We start from the raw sequence: 13,616 nt of genomic DNA on the forward strand, positions 1-13,616 counted from the left end.
TCCGGTTTGGCCGGGCTGGAATAACACATGGGCACTTATGACAAGTTTCATAGCCATGGATATCCTGGGCTGAAGTAATGAAAAACACTATTTCATGGCCATGGATAATGCACAGGAACAGCACCATAGTAGGACAGGAACAGCACCATAGTAGGACAGGAACAGCACCATAGTAGGACAGGAACAGCACCATAGTAGGAAAGGGACCGCACCATAGTAGGACAGGAACAGCACCATAGTAGATCAAGAACAGCACCATAGTAGATCAAGAACAGCAGCATAGTAGGACAGGAACAGCACCATAGTAGGACAGGAACAGCACCATAGTAGGACAGGAACAGCACCATAGTAGGACAGGAACAGCACCATAGTAGATCAAGAACAGCACCATAGTAGATCAAGAACAGCACCATAGTAGATCAAGAACAGCAGCATAGTAGGACAAGAACATCACCATAGTAGGACATGAACAGCACCATAGTAGGACAGGAACAGCACGGGAACAGCTTACTTGAAGCCGCTCAAGTGGTACTATAGTAGGACAGGAACAGGACAGTAAACGGACAGGAACGGCATCATAGAATGAAAGGAACAGCACATGAACAGCTTACTTGAAGCCGCTGAAGTGGTACGCAAACTTGTGTCGTTCTTCGACCTCATCCCTGCTGCTCCTGCGACCTACGACCCCGTAGGGGTTGATGGGAAGGTCGGGCACGACAGATGACCGCCGGCGCCCGCTCCGCACCACCAGCAGACGCTGGTCTGGGTCCGAGCTGCACGTGCTCGAAGAACTGTACTCCGAATCTGAACTGTCCGCCATTTTCAGTACGCAGAAGGACTCAACAAGGAACCACCAGCAGCTCAAACCAACATCAATCTTAAACTGGCAAGGAACCGTCCTCAAACCAACATCAATAAGTCTTCAGTCTTAAACTGGCAAGGAACTGTCCTCAAACCAACATCAATAAGTCTTCAGTCTTAAACCGGCAAGGAACCGTCCTCAAACCAACAACATTCAACAGGACTCAGTCAGGAGCTGCCTTCTTCCTCCTCAAACCTAGAACTAGTTGCAGGAAGTGTCCTCTTGTTCCATCAGGGCCCCGCATACAGGGAACTCACTCACAAGGAAGTGTCCATCAGGGCCACACACACAGGAACTCACAAGGAAGTGTCCTCAACTGTCCTGACTTGTTGCACCAACAACATGCTTCTGGGCAAGTCCATTTGGCCCGGAAGATGGGGGGATTACTTGCATGTATACCAAAAAAGAAACACATTTTCAGTAACAAAATGGTGGAGAAAATGACATCTTATTCTTATGGCTACTCACTCCCCCAAGAAGAGTGGTACTATCTGCCCATAACAAAGTAAAATCCGCTTTCCTCCTACAACAGTGGGCAGACCTGAAAGGTCAAAGATCACCAGAGTAAATTGTGGCTCTGCCAACCCAAATGGTGACAGATTGCTGCCACCTGATTACACGAAGTGGCATCACAGAAAAGGACATTTTCCAAAAGCAAACAGACAGTAAGTTTTTATGTCCATATTTCCAAACATTGGAGAAAGTCAGAAGTAAAAGCTACCTGCTCCCCCCTGTCACTGGCGATTTGGTACGACCTAAGGGTGCAGTCTTATTCAGTGGAATGTACTAAACTAAGCCCTTAGGCAGGGACTGGCAGGACTACTGTTATCAGCATGGGCACAAACAGCTATAGTCTTGGTTCACATTAATGTACAGTATAAATTAGGCACATCGCTGTGCAGTATAACTAAGGCACATCACTGTACAGTATAACTAAGGCACATCACTGTACAGTAAAAAAGTATAACTAAGGCACATCACTGTACAGTATAACTAAGGCACAACACAGTATAACTAAGGAACATCACTGTACAGTATAACTTATAACTAAGGCACATCACTGTACAGTATATCTAAGGCACAACACAGTATAACTAAGGAACATCACTGTACAGTATAACTTAGGCACATCACTGTACAGTATAACTAAGGCACATCACTGTACAGTATAACTAAGGCACATACACCTATAGTCTTGGTTCACATCACTTAAGTATAGCTAAGGCATTATTAGCAACACAGCAAATTCAATTCTGGGATCACATCAGTGTGAAATAGATCTTAATTCTGGCAAAGTGGTTTACAAAGTCTACGTTTGCAACTGTTCTGTGAAGAGGAAACAAATAAAAATGAAACATTAAACAGTTGTAAATCCCTTATAATCTGAATGAGCACACTATAATTATGCAGTGACAAGTCTTTATGCTTACCTTTTAATTAAAATGTTATGTAAAGGAAACATAGTCTTCAGTTCTAAAACTTACATGGTCAAGAAACAGCTTTATCGTATCACCATATATATTCTACTCCAAATATGAAGCAGACTATTAAAAGGTAGATTGCCAGCAAGCAACAAACAATGCTTGAGAAGTATTCCCCCCTGCCCCTGGCATGTCAGCAGACCAGTGGAAATCGGCTGCTTCCATGTGAAATAAAGAATCAATTTTTGAGGCATGTCTTTGCTAAAAGTCTCCTGGATGTAACACAGAGATAATCCACAACTTCTCCCCTGTTACACACAAGCTGCCACTAACACCCCCCACACACACACACACACGTTCCACACAAGCTGCAACAGTAACACTCTGAAACAGGAACATTCTAACTCACCAGGAACTGCTCAGGAATGACATGTTCTAGGGGGGTGGGGCAGACACAACACGGCCCGGGGAGATCCCTAGGGGTGGGGGAGCCACCAGACTGCCCGGGGGTGGGGGTGGGGGGTGCCCTGATGGGATGGGAACCGGTAAACAAACCGGCAGTACCAAACTCCTCAGGTTTGTTACTTCCCAGCCCTGCAGAGGAATCCCATGCTCCTCAGCTGTGCACTGTTCGCCTGTCATGTGTGTTTGGTTTGTTAGTGCTAGCCTGGGAACCAGCAACCTTCCAGGCTCCTTACGCAACTGTTACACCAGCTTACACCAGCTTACCCTGACCCAGGCACACAGGCTGGTACCAGGCTAGCTCCCGCCTGTCATGTGTGTTTGGTTTGTTGTGTGCTAGCCCGGGAACCAGGCCCCACACAGGCAACTGTAACCCAGCTTACACCAGCTTACCCTGACCCAGGCACACAGGCTGGTACCAGGCTAGCTCCCGCCTGTCATGTGTGTTTGGTTTGTTGTGTGCTAGCCCGGGAACCAGGCCTCACACAGGCAACTGTTACACCAGCTTACACCAGCTTACCCTGACCCAGGCACACCGGCTGGTACCAGGCTAGCTCCCGCCTGTCATGTGTGTTTGGTTTGTTGTGTGCTAGCCCGGGAACCAGGCCTCACACAGGCAACTGTAACCCAGCTTACACCAGCTTACACCAGCTTACACTGACCCAGGCACACAGGCTGGTACCAGGCTAGCTCCCACCTGTCATGTGTGTTTGGTTTGTTGTGTGCTAGCCTGGGAACCAGCAACCTTCCAGGCTCCTTACGCAACTGTTACACCAGCTTACACTGGCCCAGGCACAGAGGCTGGTACCAGGCTAGCTCCCACCTGTCAGGTGTGTTTGGTTTGTTGTGTGTCTCTGGGCAGCAGCTGACAGCTCTGACCTCATAAAGGGAGCAGCTCAAAAGTACAACAGCAGGGAGCAGCTCAAAAGTACAACAGCAGGGAGCAGCTCAAAAGTACAACAGCAGGGAGCAGCTCAAAAGTACAACAGCAGGGAGCAGCTCAAAAGTACAACAGCAGGGAGCAGCTCAAAAGTACAACAGCAGGGAGCAGCTCAAAAGTACAACAGCAGGAAGCAGCTCAAAAGTACAACAGCAGGGAGCAGCTCAAAAGTTTAACTGTTACAGACTGACGCTCATGCAGGGAGCAGCTCAAAACTTACAATGCTCTGACACTGAAGCCAACAGTAGGGACCAGCTCTAAAAGACTTCCATTCCAATCATATAGACAGGGAACAAATCACAAGTTACCACCTGACCCTTGCCCTCAGCAGGTCTAACAAAGCAAACACTCGATGCAGGTGAAAACAACCCTCACATACATGCCAGTCCCATGTACAACCCTCACATACATGCCAGTCCCATGTTTGAGAGGAGCCACACCTAAGGCACATGAATAAACCCACTATAATTGTAGAAGAATTGGGGTAGAAGTACTGTAACATTTACAGCTTGCACTATTCAGTACAAACCTGGTGTGATGCGCTATAAAGCGGCCTACCAGGTACAAACAACCAAACAAATGCAACAGTCTTCTGGACAACATAACTAACTCTCCTTAGCTTAGATTGAAAACTTTGAAACCATACTGACCCACTGCCCGGGTCCATCATGCAGTAACAGTGCCCCCTAGCACATCAGGTCTGTACTGCAGGCTGGGAGCAGTTTTACAGCAAAAGTGCAATGATGAACAAAACCACCTCCATTGCCTAATGCAGCATGATTAAACTCTACATATGCAAGACCCCTATCCCTTATCACTGGTACTGCACCCTTAGGATTTTGATTTTAATAGCCATGACACTGCTGTCCTTGTACCTGGTGCTGAATGACATTCACACTGACACTGCTGTCCCTGTCCCTGGTGCTGAATGACATTCACACTGACATTGCTGTCCCTAGTGCTGAATGACATTCACAATGACACTGCTTTCCCTGGTGCTGAATGACATTCACACTGACACAGTTGTCCCTGGTGCTGAATGACATTCACACTGACACTGCTGTCCCTGGTGCTGAATGACATTCACACTGACACTGCTGTCCCTGGTGCTGAATGACATTCACACTGACACTGCTGTCCCTGGTGCTGAATGACATTAACACTGACACTGCTGTCCCTGGTGCTGAATGACATTCACACGGACACTGCTGTCCCTGGCACTGAATGACATTCACACTGACACTCCTGTCCCTGGTGCTGAATGACATTCACACTGACACTGCTGTCCCTGGTGCTGAATGACATTCACACTGACACTGCTGTACCTGGTGCTGAATGACATTCACACTGACACTGCTGTCCCTGGTGCTGAATGACATTCACACTGTCCCTGTCCTTCGTGATGAATGACACCTATTTTTGCATGAAGGAAAAATTTCATTTTTTCTTGTTATTGTGTTTTACATTGGGCTCAAATTACCTTTTAGGCAATACCAGATTTTTTAGACAATATGGAGCAACAAAGCAAAAAGAAATTCTAAAATCTGGGGTAAAGATATACTAGATGTAAAAGTAATATTAATAATTGAATTTTGTATGCTGGCCAGCCCCTCTGGCTCTCTCCTCACTCCAACCCATTCCTTGTGTATAATGACCAGCCCCTCAACTGATCCTCTCCTTACTCCAACCCATTCCTTGTGTATAATGAACATCCCCTCTCCTCACTCCAACCCATTCCTTGTGTATAATGAACATCCCCTCTCCTCACTCCAACCCATTCCTTGTGTATAATGAACAGCCCCTCTCCGAGCTGCCAGGTGCTATTTTTGGTAATCAAACACCGCAGGGTGTCTGACACCTACAGTTACCATGGTAACAGCTGTCTGGTCCAGGTCATTGCCCTTATATGCATAGAGAAGAAGAAACTTATTTTTGTATTAACTAAAAATAAAGGTAAATAGAAGCAGGTGATTCCTAGAACCAATTATTGCCTTGGCTTGTGTAATTGGATACTTTATTCAGGCTTAGGTTCATATTTCATGCAGGGATGATGTTTCCTATTAGGTTGCTGTTGGTGCCCGTCCACCCGTGTTATTGCACTCCCACGTAGCGTTCCGGTTCAGATATCAGCCATGGGTTTATTCATGACACGTCTGCTTACAGAACATCCGGGCAGGAAAGAGCCTCGGCAAACAAACTCATCTTTCCTGGAGTCAACTTCAACTCCTGCTGGCAGTATCAAATTACTGATGTTCCTTCTGGCAGTATTACATTAATGTTCCTTTTCATTTTATTGATGGTGGCAGAATCAAATTACAAATGTTGCTAGTGCTGAATGACATTCACACTGACACTGCTGTCCCTTGTGCTGAATGACATTCACACTGACACTGCTGTCCCTGGTGCTGAATGACATTCACACTGACACTGCTGTCCCTGGTGCTGAATGACATTCACACTAACACTGCTGTCCCTTGTGCTGAATGACATTCACACTGACACTGCTGTCCCTGGTGCTGAATGACATTCACACTGACACTGCTGTCCCTGGTGCTGAATGACATTCACACTGACACTGCTGTCCCTTGTGCTGAATGACATTCACACTGACACTGCTGTCCCTTGTGCTGAATGACATTCACACTGACACTGCTGTCCCTTGTGCTGAATGACATTCACACTGACACTGCTGTCCCTTGTGCTGAATGACATTCACACTGAACCCCAAAATGGGAATGGTACAGCCTTAATCACAACCTGTGAGAATATAAATGACACCCCCACCATGAGAATGGTACAGCCCTACTCACGATCTTGAGGAATTTGAATGACCCCCCGCCATGAGAATGGTACAGCCCTACTCACGATTTTCAGGAATTTGAATGACCCCCTGCCATGAGAATGGTACAGCCCTAATCACGATCTTGAGGAATATAAATGACTTCCAGCCCTTCTCAGCGGCCCAAGGCAGTTAAAGACTTCCCCCGAGACTCCTTTCACCTTGGCGCTGCTAATCCGCTCTATCCGGGCGCGGCGCACTTCCTTAGCTGCTTCCTTACAAGTCTTAAGAAGGTCCCGGAGGCTATCAGCTCCTTAAAGAGACTTAATGTTGGCATTCTGTCAGCTCCTTAAAGAGATCTAATGTTGGCATTCTGTCAGCTCCTTAGAGAGATCTAATGTTGACATTCTGTCAGCTCCTTAGAGAGATTGACGTTCTGTCAGGGGGTTCTTATTACCAGAGCTTTGCTGGGAATGAGGGGATCTTCCCAGGTTCAAGCTGGACAGAACAAACCGACCCGGGGGGGGGGGGGGGGGGGAATTAAATTGATGTAGTAAGCAGAACCAACCAACCCAGGTGGGAAATAAACCCAGGCGGACAAACCAACCCGGGTGGGAAATTAACCCGCAAGCAGAACAAACTGACCCAGGTGGGAAATTAACCCAGGTGGAACAAACCAACCCGGGCAGGAAGTTAACCCAGGCACTGCAACAAACCAGCCTGGGCTGGAAGTTAACCCAGGCAGAACAAACCGACCCAGCAGGAAGTTATGCCAGGCAATCAACCAACCTGGGAGAAAAATTAACCCATGCGGAACAAACCGCCCCAGATGGGAAATTAACTCAGGCAGGAAAATGTGTGGCTACCTGAGAAATGTGTGGGTACCTGAGAAATGTGTGGATACCTGAGAAATGTGTGGGTACCTGAGAAATGTGTGGATACCTGAGAAATGTGTGGCCACCTGAGAAATGTGTGGATACCTGAGAAATGTGTGGATACCTGAGAAATGTGTGGATACCTGAGAAATGTGTGGCTACCTGAGAAATGTGTGGCTACCTGAGAAATGTGTGGCTACCTGAGAAATGTGTGGCTACCTGAGAAATGTGTGGATACCTGAGAAATGTGTGGCTACCTGAGAAATGTGTGGATACCTGAGAAATGTGTGGCTACCTCAGAAATGTGTGGCTACCTGAGAAATGTGTGGATACCTGAGAAATGTGTGGCTACCTGAGAAATGTGTGGCTACCTGAGAAATGTGTGGCTACCTCAGAAATGTGTGGCTACCTGAGAAATGTGTGGATACCTGAGAAATGTGTGGCTACCTGAGAAATGTGTGGCTACCTGAGAAATGTGTGGCTACCTCAGAAATGTGTGGCTACCTGAGAAATGTGTGGCTACCTCAGAAATGTGTGGCTACCTCAGAAATGTGTGGCTACCTGAGAAATGTGTGGATACCTGAGAAATGTGTGGCTACCTGAGAAATGTGTGGCTACCTGAGAAATGTGTGGCTACCTCAGAAATGTGTGGCTACCTGAGAAATGTGTGGATACCTGAGAAATGTGTGGCTACCTGAGAAATGTGTGGATACCTGAGAAATGTGTGGCTACCTCAGAAATGTGTGGCTACCTGAGAAATGTGTGGATACCTGAGAATGTGTGGCTACCTCAGAAATGTGTGAGTACTCAGAAATGTGTGGATATTGAGTTTGCTGAGGATAAAATGTGTGGATGTTGAGTTTGCCGAGGATGAAACTGCAGAGATGACATCACGCAGGCTGCTGTAGTTAGAGCCTTGGGCTGGGTAACCTGTGTTCTGGGACTGGGTAACCTGTGTTCTGGGGCTGGGTAACCTGTGTTGGGCTGGGTAACCTGTGTTGGGCTGGGTAACCTGTGTTGGGCTGGGTAACCTGTGTTGGGCTGGGTAACCTGTGTTGGGCTGGGTAACCTGTGTTGGGCTGGGTAACCTGTGTTGGGCTGGGTAACCTGTGTTGGGCTGGGTAACCTGTGTTCTGGGGCTGGGTAACCTGTGTTGGGCTGGGTAACCTGTGTTGGGCTGGGTAACCTGTGTTGGGCTGGGTAACCTGTGTTGGGCTGGGTAACCTGTGTTCTGGGGCTGGGTAACCTGTGTTCTGGGGCTGGGTAACCTGTGTTCTGGGACTGGGTAACCTGTGTTCTGGGGCTGGATAACCTGTGTTGGGCTGGGTAACCTGTGTTGGGCTGGGTAACCTGTGTTGGGCTGGGTAACCTGTGTTGGGCTGGGTAACCTGTGTTGGGCTGGGTAACCTGTGTTCTGGGGCTGGGTAACCTGTGTTGGGCTGGGTAACCTGTGTTGGGCTGGGTAACCTGTGTTGGGCTGGGTAACCTGTGTTGGGCTGGGTAACCTGTGTTGGGCTGGGTAACCTGTGTTGGGCTGGGTAACCTGTGTTGGGCTGGGTAACCTGTGTTGGGCTGGGTAACCTGTGTTCTGCGACTGAATCCTGCAGACTCTCTCCTGGGATTATTGTGTTATCAGATGATAACTCAGATAAACTGATCTGTAATGTTGTATATTACAGGGGAAGATCGGAGCTTAGAGCTGGGTTGGTCTCAGATCTGGGGCAGGTAATCTGCTGTAGTCGCTCCCAGCGGATTCTTTGATGGGCTAATAAATGAAATAAACCGAGATACGAGATCAAGTGATTGTTTTATGGGATAATAAATGGGATAAACCGAGATATGAGATCAGGTGATTGTTTTATGGGATAATAAATGGGATAAACCGAGATATGAGATCAGGTGATTGTTTTATGGGATAATAAATGGGATAAACCGAGATATGAGATCAGGTGATTGTTTTATGGGATAATAAATGGGATAAGCCGAGATGTGAGATCAGGTGCCACATCAGTCGGCAGCACAGGCCATTATGGAGCTTGTTCTGCCGCTCATGGAGAGGTGATCAGTTCGGAGCGGTGGTGACTTCTGGTTAAGTCTGAGAGATCAAACAATGACAACAGGAGTTCTGGTTACATCTGAGAGATCAAACAATGACAACAGGAGGCGAGAGCTGATCTGCAGGCTTTGTACGGGGCAGAGGGCAGGTAATTACTGAACACCTGGGGATCAAAGCATCGAACCTCGGCAGGTTGTTACATGTTACATTGAGACTACAGCAGCTAACTCGGCAGGTTGTAACACGTAGGTGGGGGCCAGCATTGCAGGTTTTGTAAGGCAAATTTTGGTTCGACAGATAGATAAAAATTAATGTTTTATCTGAGGATGAAATCCGTGATAGAAAACCATCTCTCATTTGCAGACAATCCTCTCTTGACTTCTCTTCATGACATTTGAACCATCTTAGAACTGCCTTAAACTCCTAAACATCTCAGGTCAGGGGATGAGTTTAAGGCCTGGTTACGAGTTCCTTGTGCTGTCACATTAAACTCATAAACATCTCAAGTCAGGGGATGAGTTTAAGGGCTGGTTACGAGTTCCTTGTCCTGTCACAGAGTTTAAGGGCTGGTTACGAGTTCCTTGTCCTGTCACAGCCTTAAACTCATAAACATCTTAGGTCAGGGGATGAGTTTAGGGCCTGGTTACGAGTTCCTTGTCCTGTCACAGAAGCTGTCTGAAACGCCTCGCCTCATTCTGTCCGGTTTCTGGGGTTTATACCCAGCGTAATAATCATTACTTATTACCTGCATTGACAAATTGCTGGAGTATTTTTATCCAGATTAATAATTAATTAACTTTTAATACCTGGATGTCTAACCTTCATCGGCACATGGCTGAAGCATTTTTACCCAGCATAATAATCATAACCTGAATGTGTAACCTTTAGCAGCGTATTGCTGAAGCATTTTTACCAAGCGTAACAATTATTCAAATCTTAATACCTGGATGTGTAACCTTTAAAGCGTATTGCTGGAGTATTTCTACCCAGCATAATAATTATCGCCTGGTGTATGATATTGATGGCACAGCCCGTAAACAGCAGGTTGCCAGTTTGTTCCGTCGCCACGCCGGCTGATCGGATGATGTCTTGCGGAGCGTGCGGAGATGTTTGGTTAGGAGTTAATCGAGCCCCCGAGGGGCCAGTTTTATCCTGTTATATAAAACAGATTCAGATTCATTCTGCAGCAGGCAGGGCCCGGGGGAGGGCTCTGCTGTCTGACACGAAACAGACACATTTATTACACTAACCACTCCATATTCCACGGCTGGAAATACTGCCAAATTGCACCTAATGTTAGTCTATGGGTGCACCTAATGTTAGTCTGTGGGAGCACCTAATGTTAGTCTATGGGTGCACCTAATGTTAGTCTGTGGGAGCACCTAATGTTAGTCTGTGGGAGCACCTAATGTTAGTCTATGGGTGCACCTAATGTTAGTCTATGGGTGCACCTAATGTTAGTCTATGGGTGCACCTAATGTTAGTCTGTGGGAGCACCTAATGTTAGTCTGTGGGAGCACCTAATGTTAGTCTATGGGTGCACCTAATGTTAGTCTGTGGGAGCACCTAATGTTAGTCTGTGGGAGCACCTAATGTTAGTCTATGGGTGCACCTAATGTTAGTCTGTGGGTGCACCTAATGTTAGTCTGTGGGTGCACCCAGACATTTGTATCATTTCATTTCTTTACCCAGGTTTACATGCAGGGTTGTGTAGGGTTATGCACATAAGGGAGAGTAGTTGCACACTAGAATACAGCAGACTGTTGACATCTGGTTAATAAATGGCAGAGGAAATGATATGAAATTTACTATAGTTTCACATTAAATGTTATAAAGTCATTGATACTGAGAATTTTAGATTGGAGCAGTGAAGAGAATTAAGTTTTACTGGCTATCTACTTAATCTTCATTAATCCTTAATTTTCCTGGTGACCTAAATGTGTGTTTAGGCTCCCACAACAAACCGTACAATGTTCTCCCACGAGAAACTTAAAACACCGACCAATGTGACAGGATTATCATACATATAGATTTGAAATTCAAGCATGCAAGCATCATCGCTCTGTTGGTTTCCAATTGAAAGCAAATTTCCCCAGGCAAGCCGTACTGTCCTTTGCGAGTTGTGTTGCGAGTTGTGTTAAGTTGCAAATTTCTGAGGCTGATTATCGCCACTTTGCTCCGGCAGTGCCTCGGGGCCTCCGTGCATTACACGCAGCCAAAGTGTTATTTTCCATTTGGCGGATTGAAGCCGGCGAATCGCGGCACTTTGCGGGGCGCGCTCCTAATGGGGAATCCTGATTACATTTTCACTCTGCTGATATCACGTTACACTCATGTAAATATAGACGTTTCATCCCGCTGTAACTCGATACCTAATGCAGCGCTGGGACTTCAGAGGCTGGAAGGAGAAACTAGAAAGGCAACATTTACAAGCCAAGTTTTACAAGGTCATTGACCTGGCCGGGCAGGCCAACTGTCTATAGACAGCACCAAAACAGCAGCGACCAAAACAGCACCAAAACAGCACCAGTACAGCAACAGTACAGCACCAGTACAGCAACAGTACAGCACTAAAACAGCACCAAAACAGCAACAGTACAGCACCAGTACAGCACCAGTACAGCACTAAAACAGCACCAGTACAGCACCAGTACAGCACCAGTACAGCACTAAAACAGCACCAGTACAGCACTAAAACAGCACCAGTACAGCAATATTGTTGCGCTGGTCCAGTGCCGGTATAGTGTTGCATATTTTACTCACATCAACTTGATTAAGTAGCATTAAAGAGGGAGAAGCGCTGTTCCAAAATATCAGGACTTAAAGTTAAACAGTCACTTTTCCGTATCCAGGACGCAAACCAATATCTTACATGCGCTACTAACATGCCCAGCTCCAGTATCAGCATACATCGATATATCTGTACATTATATTCCACATGCCAGTGCGGAAACCCTTATAATGTTGTGCGGAAACCCTTATAATGTTATCTGCCTGACTAAAGCCTGACTAAAGCCTGACTAAAGCCTGACTAAAGCCTGACTAAAGCCTGACTAAAGCCTGACTAAAGCCTGACTAAAACCTGACTGAAACCTGACTGAAACCTGACTGAAACCTGACTGAAACCTGACTGAAACCTGACTGAAACCTGACTAAAACCTGACTAAAACCTGACTAAAACCTGACTAAAACCTGACTAAAACCTGACTAAAACCTGACTGAAACCTGACTGAAACCTGACTAAAACCTGACTAAAACCTGACTAAAACCTGACTAAAACCTGACTAACTCACTAAGGAAGTTCAGCCAGCTCCAGTCCTGATGTCTCCAGACTCCGTCGGGACGGAATCCCTGCCGGACTCGTCTCCTCAGGAGGAAGCAAAACCCTTTCAGAACCACTCAGCCGCCCATTTCTGACTCACCCAAACATCTTAAGACGCTATAAAAACACCTCAGGACGTTATAAAACATCTCAGGACATTCTAAATCATCTCGGGTGGTTCTAAAAACATCTCAGTCCATTTTAAACGTCACTCCGCCGCCTGACCTTCCCTCTCAGCCGACCAGACAGGTCATTTCAGCCCTGCTCTTAACACTTTCACTCTCATCTCCTGGGCAGGCACACCTTTGATGTCTTGTAGAGAACAACTTTCCATTTCATACCTTATAACATGGGAAAACTTTCCTTTGGATGTACCATACCTGCACCTAACACGAGTAACAGGCAGCGAACAATATGAGCTGGCACACACCGTACTCAGCATACCTGGTCAGAGGTCATCTCACACCATCTGACCAAGTCACAGGTCATCTCACACCACCTGACCACATCACAGGTCATATTTTACCACCTGACCAGGTCACAGGTCATTTCACACCACCTGACCAGGTCACAGGTCATCTCACACCACCTGACCAGGTCACAGGTCATCTCACACCACCTGACAAGGTCACAGGTCATCTCACACCACCTGACCAGGTCACAGGTCATCTCACACCACCTGACAAGGTCACAGGTCATCTCACACCACCTGGCCAGGTCAGAGGTCATTTCACACCACCTGACCAGGTCACAGGTCATTTCACACCACCTGACCACATCACAGGTCATCTTTTATCACCTGACCAGGTCACAGGTCATCTTTTATCACCTGACCAGGTCACAGGTCATCTCACACCACCTGACCACATCACAGGTCATCTTTTATCACCTGACCACAT

The 13,616-nt window shown here is 46.8% G+C and overlaps 1 protein-coding gene across 1 annotated transcript in view; it reads right to left on the reverse strand.

The window, feature by feature from the left end:
- Window positions 1-871, reverse strand: part of LOC118407540 (diacylglycerol kinase zeta-like) — a 33,350-nt gene extending 32,479 nt beyond the window's left edge. Inside the window, exon 1 of the mRNA XM_035808017.1 lies at window positions 612-871. Coding sequence (XP_035663910.1) covers window positions 612-820 — 209 coding nt within the window. The 5' untranslated portion in view covers window positions 821-871. The remainder of the gene's footprint in view (window positions 1-611) is intronic.
- Window positions 872-13,616: the final 12,745 nt, after the last annotated feature.

Source organism: Branchiostoma floridae, unplaced genomic scaffold (genome assembly GCF_000003815.2).
Source record: "Branchiostoma floridae strain S238N-H82 unplaced genomic scaffold, Bfl_VNyyK Sc7u5tJ_1421, whole genome shotgun sequence".
Lineage (NCBI taxonomy): Eukaryota > Metazoa > Chordata > Leptocardii > Amphioxiformes > Branchiostomatidae > Branchiostoma > Branchiostoma floridae.